At 41.9% G+C, this 16,353-nt stretch overlaps 1 protein-coding gene across 1 annotated transcript; it reads right to left on the reverse strand.

The window, feature by feature from the left end:
* Positions 1-1,884: 1,884 nt before the first annotated feature.
* LOC139540091 (polyadenylate-binding protein 1A-like) lies at positions 1,885-4,972 on the reverse strand. Its single transcript, XM_071343647.1, has 5 exons — positions 4,782-4,972; positions 4,281-4,376; positions 3,802-4,035; positions 3,538-3,610; positions 1,885-3,083 (listed from the first exon to the last, which is right to left on the reverse strand). The coding sequence occupies exons 1-5, from the start codon at positions 4,833-4,835 to the stop codon at positions 2,443-2,445; spliced, it is 1,098 nt and encodes a 365-aa protein (XP_071199748.1). The 5' UTR covers positions 4,836-4,972; the 3' UTR covers positions 1,885-2,442.
* Positions 4,973-16,353: the final 11,381 nt, after the last annotated feature.

The raw sequence follows: 16,353 nt of genomic DNA on the forward strand, positions 1-16,353 counted from the left end.
TTAGCTTGGTCACGAAAGTCAGAAAAGCAATCAAATGAATTGCTTACCTTTGATAATCTTCGGGTGTTTGCACTCACGAGACTCCCAGTTACACAACAAATGTTATTTTTGTTCGATAAATATTACTTTTATAACAAAAAAACGCCATTTGGGTTGCGCGTTATGTTCAGAACACCAAAGCCTCGTTCCGTTCGACGAAAATTCCAAAAAGTATCCGTAATGTTCGCAGAAACATGTCAAATGTTTTTTATAATCAATCCTCAGGTTGTTTTTAACAAACATAATCGATAATATTTCAACTGGACCGTAACCTATTCAATAAGAGAGAAAAATAAAATGGGGAGCTACCCCTCTCACGCGCAGGAAGTAATCAGAGGACACCTGACTATTTTTGAAAAATCTCGCTCATTTTTCAGAATAAAAGCCTGAAACTATGTCTAAAGCCTGGTCACAGCCTGAGGAAGCCATTGGAAAATGAATCTGGTTGATACCCCTTTAAATGGAAGAAAGACGGGCCAGGAAACAGATTTAAAAAAAAAATCACTTCCAGGTTAGATTTTCTCAGGTTTTCGCCTGCAGAATCAGTTTTGTTATACTCACAGACAATATTTTGACAGTTTTGGAAACGTTGGAGTGTTTTCTATCCTAATCTGTAAATTATATGCATATTCTACGATCTGGACCTGAGAAATAGTCCGTTTACCTTGGGAACGTTATTTAAAAAAATACAAATAATAATCTGACCTCTAGCGTCAAGAGGTTAATAAGTTGCACGGACTCACTCTTTGTGCAATAATAGTGGTCAACATGATTTTTGAATGACAACATTGACATTTTAGCAGACACTCTTATCCAAAGCAACTAGGGCTAAGTGCCTTGCTCAAGAGCACATCAACATATATTTCACCTAGTCAACTTGGGGATTTGAACTAGCAACATTTCAGTTGCTGGCCCGACACATTTTACCACTACGCTACCTCATCTCTGTACCACACACATACAATTATCTGTAAGGTCCCTCAGTCGAGCATTGCATTTCAAACACAGATTCTACCACAAAGACTAGGGAGGTTTTCCAATTCCTCGCAAAGAAGGATAGAATAATTTTTTTAAACCCATTGCCCCCGACCCCGCAGGAGGTCTTTTGCCTTTTGGTAGGCCGTCATTGTAAATAAGAATATGTTCTTAACTGACTTGCCTAGTTAAATAAAGGTTAAATAAAATAAATAAATAAAAAACACTGAGAGATGAATTCACCTTTCCGCAGGACAATAACCTAAAACACAAGGCTAAATCTACACTGGAGTTACTTACTAAGAAGACAGTGATTGTTCCTGAATGGCCGAGTTACAATTGTGGCTTAAAATCTACTTGAAAATCTATGGCAAGTCCTGAAAAAGTTTATTTAGGAAGGATCAACAATCGAGCTTGAAGAGTTTTCAAAATAATAATTGGCAAATGTTGCACAATCCAGGTGTGGAAAGCTCTTAGAGACTTTTTTTTAACCTTTATTTAACTAGGCAAGTCAGTTAAGAACAAATTCTTATTTTCAATGACAGCCTACCGGGGAACAATGGGTTAACTGCCTTGTTCAGGGGCAGAACAACAGATTTTTACCTTGTCAGCTCGGGGATTCAATCTTGCAACCTTTCGGTTACAAGTCCAACGCTCTAACCGCTAGGCTACCTGTTAAAAATACTCAACTGTAATCACTGCCAAAGGTGCTTGTACAAAGTATTGACTCATGGGTGTGAACACTTATTTAAATGAGATATTTCTATTTTTAATTTTCAATTAATGTGCAAAAAATGTCTAAAAACATGTTTTCAAATTGTCACTGTGGGGTGTTGTGTGTAGATGGATTCAGGCTGTAACACAACAAAATGTGGAATAAGTCTGATATTTATGAAGGCACTGTACATTTCACAATGACATAGACTTTCAATATCCCAAGCATTCATACATTTAAAAGGAATAACGTGCCAGAAAAGAATTCTTTCAGTAATTTCTAGGGCTGTCAGAGTTAATCAGTTAACTCAAGTTAACTGTTTGTAATTTTTGTGCACACATTATTTTTAATTGTGATTAATCGTATTGTCTAAAAGCGTTCATAATACACTGAAAACATCCAAAATGCACAATATATTCAACTAAAAACAACACTGCAATGTCCAAACAGGTTGACATTGCAGTTAAAGAAAGTGTGCTTCATCTGTTTACCTGATTCTACTTACCATTACTTTGGAAAAAATCAAGATGTCAATATTTCTGTCATACTTTTTGTATCAATTGTTTTAAAATACAGCTCAATTTGAGCAAATTCAGAATTTGCGATAAATCGCAATTAATCACAGCAAATCCTGCGATGAACTCAATTGCATTTTTGTATCATTTGACAGCCATAGTAATTTCATTATCTGTTATAATTAAACCCAGACTGTTTTATTTTGACCATTTTCCATTTTTGTCTGGAGATCTCTGGACCCAGCTGAAACAAATGATTTCATTTTCTTTCATTTTTCTTGCCTGTTTGGCCTGGTGAGCCTGCAGCACAGTCACAGCTTCATCCACCTTGGAGCGGAGACACTCTGGAGACTCCAGCATGTAGAGCAGCTCAGAGTTGTCAATCTCCAGCAACATGCCAGTGATCTTTCCTGCCAGACTGGGGTGCATGTTCTGGATGAGCAGGTAGAGGCGTTGACCCAGCATTTCCTTCTGTTCCTGAGGAGGAGCAGCAGCTAGCGTGGAGGCAGTCAGAGGCTCCTGGTCCTGCACATGGACAGCAGGCTGCTGCTTAACAACCTGGGGAAGTGTATGAATGTATGAAGGGTTGCGCACTCCTGCAGCATACTTGTACTGAGGCATGTGCACTGGGGTTACAGTAGCTGCAGCCTGGGCGGCCATGCGATGAGGGGTCACCATGTGAGACACGTTGGGCCTCACAGTGCTGAAGGTCGCTTGCATGTTCTGAAAATATTGTTGTTGGGTTATCCAGCGAGGGTTGGGTCTCCGCCCTGCCAATTGGTTGGTATTGTAATAAGAAGTATGTGGAATGGCATCCATGAAGTAGTCAGATGGAGGTGCTAAGGAAGAGATGCACTGATTGATTTAAGTCAGCTTGATAATTGGTGTTTGGACAGTTATTTCAATCACAGGTTTATGTATCCATTCCTCAGTAACACAGAAGATTGAAATGAAAGTCCCCATAATAAAATGTGGGTGTATTTTATAATCTGTTATTATTCGGGCAATTACACGCCAGACCACCAGGGGCAGACAGATGGTGGCGGTAAACACACATCAGGTGATCTATAAAGACACATGTTTGAACCTATGGTGAGTGTGGATGGTGGGAGAGCTCACTGTTCTTACCACAATCAAACCAACGCAAATTAATGCAAGAAAACGCAAGAAACCCCAAACAAGATAAAAAGGATTACTACAGTCAACTCTATGGATCAACATTCATTCAAGGTAACCACTATTGCTAATTTTGAGGCATGTAAAAAACAAGTCTATTTGATACTTCTCACCTACCTTCCCATGATAGTTTGACAATTTCCTTCTTGCAGATATCCTCTAGTTGTTCTGTCACCTCAGATACAAAATTCTTCACAAAATGAAAAGATATGTGTGGATTGACAGATATGCTGGGTAAGGCATCAGATCCAGGAGGGACACAGAGAGACTGAAAACTCTACAGGGAGAAACAGGTTGAAAACAGAAATGTGGAGATGTTTTATCTAAAGTTTATAAGTTATTTTAGATTTTTTTTAACTTATATAGACAGACTGATGTCACCTGGAAGAAATGGATGTGATCCTCTGTGTGTGAAAGCTGCTCCAGCTCAGCATCTCTCCTCCTCAGCTCAGCCACCTCCTGCTCCAGCTGCTTCAGTTGCCTTTTAGCCCGACTCACTTCAGCATTTTCCTGGGCTGTTATCTGCTGCTTCACCTCAGAGTTCCTTCTTTCAATGGAACAGATCAGCTCAGTAAAAATCCTCTCACTGTCCTCCACCGCTACCTGTGCAGAGAGCTGTTAGAACACGCAGAGAGAATGAGGGTCCATTTCATTCAGCCCAGGAGAGACTATAAGGACTTTTCTTACCAGCATTCCATTGACAGCCAACATCTAAAACTGATCCTTACCTTAACCCTAACCTTACACCAAACCCTTTACCCTGACCCTAACATAATTTTAACCAATTCTGAAATGAAATATTGGTTTGCTGGTCATGTTAATATATATTTAATTTAAATATAGATGGCCCTAAAACTCACCTTCAGAGAGACCACAGCCTGTCTCAGCTCCTGCATCTCCTTCTCTTTCTGCTGGATTCTCTGCTGGGATTTCTGCTGATTCTCTACCAACTGTTTCTGCAGAGAATGGTGACAAGACTTTGTAACGGCTCCTTTCATGATATTCATGTGAAATAGGATAGTCCTTCAAACCACTGAGACGCAGAGATGCAGCCAAAAGAAGGAGATATGTCTAAATATAATACCATAATGATTGCATTTTGTGATGTGTCAACGTATTATTGTTATTATTATTACTTATGAGAGTCACCAAATTACTGCAACAATATAATCAGGCAATTCTGTTCAAGTACTTTGACATCTCTCGGGGCGTTGGATGTTTTTCTTACTCTTCCAGTTATATCACCTTTGACATAAAACACTTCCATATGATATGAGGTACATCAACAATATGTTGTAAAGAGATTAACAAATGTCTAAATGCAGATCTATGATGTTTAACAGTGGAGTTATCATCCTTACCTGTTTCTCAGTCCTTTCTGCTGCAGCTGTATCATGGCCTTTATGTTCATTCATTGTACACAGATAACAGATACACTGCTGATCGGTACGGCAGTAAACCTCCAGTGGTTTGTCATGATGAGAGCAGATCTTCTGCTGTAGTTGTGTGGAGGCTTTGACCAGCTTGTGCTTCTGAAAGGCAGGGGATTCAAAGTGAGGCTGGAGGGAGTCTCACAGTAAGATGCCAGACACACCAGGCAGGACTTGACAGCTTTGAGTTTCCTCCTAGTGCAGAAATCACACTCCACATCTCTAGGTCCAGCATAACAGAGAGCTGGAGGAGCAGATTTGAATCCTGTCGTCTTCTGTTTCTCCATTAATTCAACCAATAAGATGTTTTTCCTCAAAACAGGTCTTGGGATGAAGCTTTCCATGCACAGTGGACAGCTGTAGACACCTTTCAGATCTTCCTGGTCCCAGCAGCCCTTAATACAGCCCATACAGTAACTGTGTCCACAGGCAGTAATCTTCAGTACATCCAGACAGATTGAACAGCAGAAGGGATCCTGACCCAAAGTTGCCTCTGCCATGTTGATACACACACTGGCGGACTGAACAGTTGTGGACAAGCATTGGGGTGTTGTCTGTCTGCTTACTTTCATTTCTCTGAAAATGTTTGTGACTTCCTGGTTCTGCCTATCTAACCACAATGAGGGTTTGTTTGGCTAATGGCCAAAATATAGTCATAGATTGTATTTTTTAAATGTATTTAACCTTTATTTAACTAGGCAAGTCAGTTAAGAACAAATTCTCATTTACAATGACGGCCTACCAAAAGGCAAAATGCCTCTTGGGGGACTGGAGCTGGGATAAAAAAAAATATAGGACAAAACACACATAGCATGGCATCAACACATGACAACACAGCATGGTAGTAACACAACATGACAACAACATGATAGCAGCACAACGTGGCAGTAGCACAGAATACAAACATTATTGGGCACAGGCAACAGCACAAGGGGCAAGAAGGTAGAGACAACAATGGTAGGCCTACTGAACAGAAGGAGACAATTAAAACATGTCATTTATGAAATTATAGTATTCCATATACAGAGATATTTAATTAGAAAATCAACATTCTCTCTGGGGTACTTGGGGATAAGTAACAGACTAGATTGAAATCACTGAACAACAAATCTTAAGTTTTAGATTTATTATTTTCATCCAGTAGGTGGCAGAAAAGTTTAAAGTAGAAATTAGACTTGAACGTCTTTTCTCTCCAAGAAAAGGTGTACTCAACAGCGCGAGAGACAGAGGAAATGACAGGAAAGAAACATGTAGAAAGAACAGTGTTCTCTTTACTATGGTTTGACTTTTACATTCATTCTCTCACCTCAAGGAAGAAAGGATCATGTGCTAAAAATATAGGCTAAGAAATAAATGAAAACCTTTAAAGATTTAAATGAATAAAAAGTACTAATAAAATCGATGAAACAATGTATGGTAACGATTGACTCAACGCCTTGATTTGATAATTAATTCATTAATTATATTATTATCAATGTTATTATGATGGGCTTAGTTTAAATAGCGTACATTCTAGTTTAAGTAAAATTTTAAAAAGGCAGCCTCTAAGAATAGTCTAAATCAAGATGTATCTCATTTTGCTTTTTGATGTTCGAGTTTAACCAATAAAATGCTTAATTCGTTAAATTGTTTAGTATTTATGAGTCGTTCAATGGACAGGGACAGGCTAAAAGTCACAATTTAGAAATAAATCGATTTAAAATACATTTCATTAAAATAGTCTTCTTTTTGAACGATAAAATAGGGCCTATGTTGCTTTTTAGACAACTGGTAAACTCGGGGATTCTCATCAAAACGCTTAGGCCCACTGTATTCAGAGGACAATACTCCACCTCCACATCATTATTAATGCACATGGCCCGCCTGCACATCTACCAGCAGTGGTAGAGCACGAGCGGTGACCAGTCGGTTGCGTCTGTTCTATAATGTATGGTTTGGACAATGGGTGCGCGTGGACAGATTTCAGCGCAACTTTAGATGTTGAAAAGGTTTGAAATCCAAACCGCTCCTCTCTGACGAACTCAGCCCGGATCACCTGAAAGGGTGAGATCTCTTTTTCAAAGTAGGCCTCTATGTCTGTCTGTGTAATTATCAACAGCAGGTGAATGGGAGAAAATTGGAGTATGGGGGGGTGTTCACCTGCTGTAGGTCTATATATTGAGGGGATGTGAGCCCCGATCTACAGTTCGAGCGGGACCTTTCAGTGACAGCGCCCCATTTCGAGCAACGGGACGGAACATGGTTTTGGAGGAAGATACATGCCACACCCGATGGACAGCACAGGTTGTATAAAATGTGTCTCTGAGCTGAAATGTCTTGGTTAAAAAGGAAAGCATGAAGCTTTTTGCTTGGGCTAAATAAATGGTTTTGTGTTGTTTATAAATATATTGTTTTAAGTTTAGGCGATAGGCCTATCCTAAAACTGGAAAGGCAAAGAACTTGTGAGTGGAAAACTAGATTAACACAAACTAATTATTTACCTACATCACATTTTTTCTAAAGCCTCCACGTCAATATGGGGATCAAGGTGAACGGCCGTGGAGTGCAACGCTTGCTGCATGGCATAGAGTGGGCCTAGGCTAGAGAAAGAACTGTTGCACCGGTTCACTATCCGCCATATGAGGAGCGTCATTCGATGCTGCCGCAGTGTGAGCGCAGGAGCTGCATGCGCTCTCAACAAGCCCTAAAAAAACGGAGAAATCTGTGCGAACGCTTTAGAGGCTAAGGACATTAATACTATAATGAACATTTAATGCTCGTAACAGTAGGCCTATAGCCAATACACTTAAAAAACGGTAATACAATCAAATATAATCTAAAATTATTAGTATTGTCACTATCAGCAATCTTAATAGGCTATGTTCGCAATATCGGACAAGTGACACACGGCACGGGACTCCTGTACGCGCCGCACGCGCTAAAGAGGTCCGTGACACTGACGAACTGTTCACCAGCAGCAGGAGGAGAGGGATGAGGGCAGCATGGATTACTCCCTTCCACTGGGTTAAGATGCTTACCAACTAATGACCTTTCTATCTCAAAATCCCCGGCCACGCAGCCCCAACAGACGGAGTGCTAGGAGAGATGAAGAGATAGAGGGACGGGGAGGCCGGTGGTGGAGAGAGGAGAGGATGGGTGTTTGTGTTTCTTTTTTCATTTCAGGATGAGGATGCTGTCCTTTGGGTGATGTGGCCTTCGTTCAGGTATGGAGCTATTCCTCGAAGAGGGGGAGGTAGGGAGAGAGTGGTGAGTAAAGGGAAGAAAACAGTCCTTGACTAGACATAAAGTTGTATAGACAAAGTTGTATAAGCTTTATACACTGTATTATTTTTAGGTAGGTAAAGTGCGGTTTAATAATTTCGTTTCATGATTATGTAGAGTTATTGCGCAGTGCGCTTTATGGAATGTAATTTCAGTCACAGAAGTCGCTGCATTTTAAAAGAGAAAACGATAGGCCTATTTTTCATTACAAAAATAATAAAACTTGGCATTTGGTTCGAAATTAATGTTTTCTATGCGGTGTTGATTCACGTGCATAAATGTTTTATAGGCTATTGCATGTTAACTCTGTCATTGCAGCCTGATGCCTAATTCAATTAGCAAATAAAAACTAGTAGCTTCGCTTTCTGAAAAATGTGTTTTATTCAAATTGTAATTGTATTTAACCTTAAAAGATATAGCTTCCTCCTACAATGCGGTTTAATCAAATACAATTACTTAGCACTATAAGTAGCCTAATTCTAATTCGTTCAAGTTGGCTACTTATGCGTTATAGATCATTTATTTTTAGGCCTACAAAAAAACGATATAATCACTTTTAGTCCACATGAAAGCTAAAGAAGTGACTTCGCGGGTTAAACTGTAAAAATATATATCAAGGTCATACCTGGACAGCTATGGGCCTTAACTACCCTCTTGGCGAACCCTCTCGTGCACTCCTTCAAGGGTTTGTATTTCTAAAACGGTCCTAAAATAACAGGAGGTGGAGGAGCGTAGACTGCATAATCATCACAGACAAATGCGATTATCCACCAGCATCGAGGGCATTCTAAAGAAAGGTGAAAGTCGCTCCCGCACGCAACTAGGCCTGCGGCTAACCTACTCTTCACATCGTATTCCTGACGATGGGATTAGGTGACTGAATAATAAAAAAGTAACAGACTGTTTTCTGTAGAAATTTAAACAAAGCCTATAACCTAATATGTATTATTGCTGCTATATCCTATTTATTCGTTTAATTGAGGCGTTTTGATTTGCATATAGGCTACCCGAAGTTAACGGTTGTAACGTTTTTATAAGGTTATAAATTAGCATTTGCTTTTTTCTAATAGAAAAGGCCTATAATACCAGTGAAACGTCTGTTGCTAACCATTTTCAGGGGCATTCCTCTCACCATTGCAAAGGCCCCACTCAACTTGCTTAATGACAGAGGTCTCTCTCCCTCTTTCTCTCTCTCTCTCAACCAACATTGCTCTTTAGGTCTATTGATGATTTCTTCCAGAAGCGGGAAGAGGAGCTCTGGGACCCATTTGGAGCATCTCAAAAATCACTTAGTGCATCATTCCACACAGCTGTGATCAATCTTCGAGCTGGGTAGTGGGTCTGCATGGCACAGAGATGAATGTCTGCCCCACACTCCATGTCCCGATAAGGGATGTTTGTTCTAACCTGTTTGTTCTAACCAGATGGACAGAAGGCATGTGCAACGCAGCCCATGAGGACATGGATATAAGAAAGTTGTTGCTGATTTGAAGTGGTAGTATTGAATACATGGCTAATGCTGTGTTGGACGACATGTTGGAACACATTCTTTTAGAACACATAGAGCATAATTCTTCTCTGTGTAGTGTGGAGTAAGGTCTAGTGTTTGAGAGAGTACTTTTGTCATGCATTTCATTCAAGCTCTGCCTTTCTCCCCCGTTCATTCCCCTTTTGTGGATCAGAGACAAGGTAGAAGATGTAAGCAATAACTTGACTTGAGCTTCTATCATATTTCTCTGACCTATCCAAGTTCACAGGGGCGGGCGGCCTGTCCATCTGGCATTTTGGGCAAATGCCAGATGGGCTGGTCCATTTTTAGCCCAGTAGGACTGTCTAACTTGTTGCTGTGGTTCTGGATTTTCTGTAACCCGACTTGCTGTTGCTAAAAATACATAGATTTCTGCATATGCAGGATCCACTAGCCTACCTCCTTTCAGCTGCTGTTCAGTAATAATGGGAAGTTCTTACCAACTCAGATCTTTTTGACCCAGTCAAAAGAATGAATCAAGCTCATTCCATTCATTTGATTCAGTAATGCCCAGAGCATGCAGGACCCCTACCGGCGAATGATGAACTAAAAGCTCGAAGGAATCATGATTTCACAAGTCTCTCATTCACCATAGGAGGCTTATTGGAGCTGCCATTTGTGACTGAAACGTATAAAACTGTGCTTCATACAATGTACATTTGTGATTGCTAGGTATACAAATAAGATTATTTATTGATACATTTGAAACAAGGTCTTGTTGCGGCCGCAGCCGGACTAGATTGTGTGAACGACTCTTGACGGAATGCTTGACTGCCGCGAGGGAGATCAGCAAGATATTGTTTACGAACTGCAGCAGTCCACCAAAACGATTTGTTCGAGTGTTGGGCAGAGTCAGGCTGTGTATGTTTTGATTCTACAAAGCTGTGTCCATCGATAACATTCAATAATCAATTCATTGCATTAATTCTCGCACCATGCGATCACCTATCAGTTCTAAACATGTATTTCCTTTTCTGCTGCCTGTATTTTTCTGTGCACACATGATAGACAGTTGGTAGGCGCATATTAATCCTACTTTCAATTTTTTTGGCGGCCAGCAGGTCAAAAGAATGACTAAAATGAGCGAGTCACTCGGAAAAACGAATCATGACTCTCGAGTCAGTAAAAAGAGTAGTTCAAAAAGAACGAATGGTTCACAAACTGCACATCACTACTGCTCACTGCTCAGTCACTCTGTGACGCCACTACTGTTTGCACACAAAACAGGTAATCAATAGCAATTTAATGGTTTAAAAAATAAATAATTATGATCATTGCAAACATAGGCTAACCAGGAGGGAGACTGCAGTGCTGGTAAAATGTCAGCATAGCTATAAAGATTACATCCCCACTCAAAATGCTAATTGTTTTGCACCAATGCAATGTGTAGACTGCATCTTGCTTGTGCTATGGCAATATCAGTTACAGAGAAGGTTGTAGCCTTCATATATATTTTTGGAACGCTCATTCAAATTGCAGTTGTTCAGAAATATCAGGCAGAGACATAAGGCTGGTTTACAGTTGGTCGATCGACATGTCTGTCAACAGTTATCGCAGTGACATCATGAACATTCTATTGTCATCCGACATCAAACTTGTTGTCGTCGTTATGAGTATAAAAGTATAAACACAAAACAACAACCTGTGCATAACATCAGCATTCTGGTGTCCAATAGAGTACTTGCTCTATTTGAACACCAATAAACACAAAAGTTTAAAAATTAATTTAATAAATGTCAACCTAGCAAGCCTTGCAACAATGTTTTGGTTCATTGTCAGCTAGCTGGCTAGCCAATTAAAATTAGGGCCAGAGTACAGCTGACAACATCTTAACTTGAGCTGCTTTTTATTCATTATTACAGGAAAATAAACCAACGACAACAACACACCACATTATTCACAAGGTAAAATTGCTTACGGTTGTGAGTGTAACAAAGGGTGCGTTCGTAAATTCACTCTGGAGTGCCAGAGTGTGCTCATAGTGCGCTCTGGGCATTCGCAAATTCAGAGCGTTGTCAGATTGTCCGTTTGTAAATTCAGAGCGTTTCACTCTCGGAGAGTTCAGAGTGCACACTGGACGCTCTGGCCGAGGAGTAGGGTTGGTCCGAGCGTTCTGACCACACAATGGCAGTCAAGCACCCAAGCTAACTGGCTAACGTTGGCTAGCTTGCTAGCTACCTCCAGACACAAATGAGAGAACACCTCACTCTGACCATTTTACTCACCCTAGCACAGCTGGTTAGACTGTTTTCATGTTATCCAGAGCGTTGGTGACTGCAACAGTGCTGCTGGCAACAATGTAAATACGTTTTTTTGCTGACGTTTACCGACACCGGCCATATTCAACGGGTGTTGAGCATTCGTAAATTAATCAGTTATTCTGTGCTCTGGCACACAGACGAGAGTGCCCTGAAATTGGAGTAGATAGCCAGAGCGAAATTACGAACACGGCCAAAATAAATTAGGTCATTTTTTCTGAGAATTTTAGAACTCCTGTTGTCCTGCACCTTCTTGTCAGAGGGATTTAGTCTTGTTGCTGTAGCAGCCCAGTAACCACAACAACGGACATTGCGACAGTCGCAGAGACATTAACTTTTTCATGTCTGTGCAACGATGAAACCGAGTTGCAGCGACGGTCTACAGACAGTCCACCGGACTATAAATTAAATGTAGTTTTGACCAGCGACACATGTCGCGTTCAATTTGTCTACAGACATGTCGTTAGACCAAGTATAAACTGCTCTATAGGCTACATCATCATATCGATCAAATTTGTTTGAGGGTTCAGAAGAGGGTGAGTAAAGAGAGAAACGTGAATGTTTATGTAAAATAGCACATGCACAGAACGTGGTTCGGATCCTTAGTTTCGAGAAGTTTCCAGAGGGGTGTGGCAGGGGTGAAAACTCAGTATTTGTAGCCTCGGCCAAGAAAAAAAAGGTCCGGAGTGTTTCAACTGACAAGACCGATTTCTGATCCCAGTCCGCCCCTGTGGATCTGTGATGGGAATAAACAAAGACAGAAGGTAGGCAACAACTTCCTGGATTGAAACACAGCTCTGCCATGTTCTGTGTTTTGTCCTGCCCTGCATGGATGTAGTAGGCTGCCCATGCAGCATGCCCCGGTGCTGGGCTGATGACTCCTCCTGTTCTGTGTATGGCACTGGTAGAATTCACTGTGAAGGCACACTATCAGTGAATTACCATAGGGCCATAAACAGAGTAGAGAAATAACCAAATTACCCAACATGCATCGCTGACACTGTCCCCTACCCTCTGCCCTCTTTACATTCTATACACCAACTGCGTAAAATTCAGTGTTGATGAAAGTCTATGACCATGATTGTGTTCTAACAGCTGTGGTGAGACAAACAACTTGTTATTCATCCAACTATTTTAGTTTTCTTCAGGCTGGTGCTGTTGTTTAAGACATGGCCTCCACTCGTCTTCTTTTCCCATTTTGGCACTAGCACATTTTTGCTTCTGTATATATCTGTTTGAGCAATCATGTGTAGTGCCAATATAGGAGGAGACAGACACTCAACACTTGTCTTTTTGGTTTGTTTGAACGGAGGTTGTATAGAACGTGGATTAGTGATACGTATGTGATAGGTCCTGTAATTGATGTGCAGTGTCACTGATTTGACAGAAGCTGAGGGTGGGACCAATTACTTTGTTTCTTTAGATTCATGAGTACTTGATCACAATTTTTCTTTATCTTTCCTACGGACAGAGAGAGAGACAGACAAAGAGATAGGTGAACTCCAGAGGGAATGAAAAAGAGAGCGAGAGACCGCAGAGGATGATCTATAGATCAATGGTCTTGGTCCTCTCCTATATCTCTGGTTGCTATGGAGGTCTATCCTCTGTTCCAGAGGCCCTGAACGCTGTAACCTGAGCTGTAGTCTCAGACACAGGCCTCATGACTCACACAGAGCCTTATGATGCTCTCAGACTTAATGCATTCAAACCATTCCACAGCAGTCAAGTTCCAGGGCCTTCTTAGGGTGGTCATTATTAACTCTTTTGTGACTCCTGGGCAATTCTACTGACCAATAATAATCAACAGAATGTGCTCCGCCAGTGTATTTATGGTTGCCCCGCTCACCCCGCTTTTTGGCAATGGTAGAACTCACACTGGTGGGATAGATGGATCCGGTGGTTCTAGACTTGCCAACAACTGACTGAGAGCTTACCAGCCAGCCAGATCCACCCGGCAACCACATGGCAACCACCCCCTTCAGGCCAGATGTTGATGGAGTTAAACAACAAGAATGACACTGCAGCCTTTGATGACCAGAGTTCTTTTAAACCTGAGACACGACAGGAGTGTCAGGTGAGCGTGACTCATTGAGTGTTGATTGGATGAGGCAGAGAGAGGAGGTGTGTGTGTGACAGGTGTGTAAGTGACTGTGGGCGGAGCAGAGAGAGGGTTAAACAGACTGTCCCCTCCTGCACCCGTCAGTCTCAGAACACTCATCACCATGGAGGCTGGGAGGAACACAGCCATAACTGAGGTTTTGTGACCCACCTAAAGCCTTCTGGGGTTTAGACACACAGACAGACTTCTTCAGTGTGGCGACCAAATTATGGGCAGAAGAACAAGCATCACCCTTCCTCTTGTTCTGACTCTTCCTCTCTCCCCTAGGTCCCAGGGCTCTCAGTAGCTGTGTGCCATCCCCCTGGGGCATCTGCACTATGATTAGCTGATTATAACATACACTCCCAGAGTAACCTTACACTTGACAGAGGAGTGTGTGTGAGTACGTCTCAGCAATAGGGGCTGTAACAGAGATCCATACACACCCCCATTAACCATTAACCTCACTGGAATGAGAAGTGCATCCTACCGAGATTTGCGCCAATCAACGAATCAGTCAATCAATTTGATTGATTCATGTGCTTTCCAAGTCGTATGGATGGTTTTGGCTGGGGCTCGAGATGGGGCTGGGGCTGGGCAGTACGTGAGTGTAGTGGAGTATGTAGCAGTGTAGCAGTGATGTGCAGTGGATTAGAACCTGCGTTGTCCCTGCAACAGCAGAAGGGCCTGCTGTAAATCCTGGGCTTTAACGTTAGCCACAGCCACCGCAGCTTATAATGCAACCAGCTCCCCCTCTACGGCACCACGAGAGGGGAGTGAGAGGGGAAGAGAGCAGGGGGGGATTGAGAAAGGAGAAGAGAAAAGTAGGGTGCAAAGTGGTCTTGATTATGTCATTTTGACACAAATCAGCTTTCGAACACTGCAGTTCATCGGGTTCAACACAGAATGGGGAGGTTCACGCACACATGCACGGATGCACGCACACACATATCCATAGCACATGGTTAAACTGGTGGCTATAGCGAGAGGGCAGTGTGCTGCTGACACACTGACAGCTGCTGGTGGTGATTAGACCATGTAGCCATGATGGAGGGGATCAAAGACACACACACACACACACACACACACACACACACATGGTGTGCCAAAAAAAAACCTGGAAGGAGACCAGAGGAGGTTTAAGGTAAGTAGGAAGAGTGTGTGTGTGTTACATGTGTGGTATGGAAAATTTCGCTGGTCCCCACAAGGAAAAAGGCTATTTTGGGGTTAGGTTTAGTTTTAGGGATAGGGGTTTTGGGTTAGGGTTAGGTAAACGGTTAGGATAAGAGTTAGGGGTTAGGGAAAATAGGATTTCGAATGGGAATGAATTGTTTGGTCCCCACAAGGATAGTAAAACAAACGTGTGTGTGTTGCTAAGACCTGCCCTGTCACTCATGGGTTATAGGTGGTAGCAGAGCAAGAGGAGAAGAAATGGGCTTAGGAGTGGTAAGAGGGTAAAGGATGAGGGGTGGGGGGTAAATGGATCCCATTATCAGCCACTTAGTGATGGTAGTACAGAGCAGGGCAGGGGAAATGACTGTACAGCTGATCACACTGTATTCATGTCTTAATGCTGTATGAATGTTGGTCTATGCTGCATGTAGTCCTAAAGTATGTGAAGAATGTAGGTACTTGTGCTCTCCTAATCCGTTCTGAATTGTCCCCAAGAGGATTGATAAAGTTCTAGTGAATACATCTGTATTGTATTGTCGCACATTCCAGTATACTATGTGGTAACAACTGAACACAGAGCCTATAGAAACAGGTGGTGGGAAGGTGAGAAAGTAAGAAGGAAAGGTGGGGTCTGAAAGATGAAGTGTGGAGGGTGACAAATAAAAAGAACAGATAACACACACACGCACACACACACACACACACACACACAAAACCACCTCCACTTCATCCTGTGACGGCTCTGTCTACTGGGTTTTGCTGGGCTTACTTGCTGCAGGAGATTGGTGGGCGGAGCTGGGAGGGTTGTCAGTGCTGATGGGGCACACCTGTGAAAGCTCAGCAGTGGCATAAAGCCACTGTTTCCCCATTCAGCCAGATATTCCTCTCTCCATGCATACCTTTGGTTGTTTCGTTGTGGCAGTTGGCAGTTGACACCTTATTTACTGACCTTCATGCCTCATCTATTGTTGTGTGTTTACTTTATTTATGGAATAAATTCATTTTGTTATCCTTTTTGTGTGGTTTCCCAATGTTTGTTACAATCTTGAGCCAGGTTGTAACTCATCCAGAACACACAACACAGTAATAAACAGGACACCATCATCTGGGCTAAGTAACCCCCCCTACTACCCCCCCTGCTGTCTTGGCTAGTTTTTATTGCTTTATTTCACTGTAGAGACCTCA

This window comes from Salvelinus alpinus, chromosome 15 (assembly GCF_045679555.1).
Source record: "Salvelinus alpinus chromosome 15, SLU_Salpinus.1, whole genome shotgun sequence".
Taxonomy (NCBI): domain Eukaryota; kingdom Metazoa; phylum Chordata; class Actinopteri; order Salmoniformes; family Salmonidae; genus Salvelinus; species Salvelinus alpinus.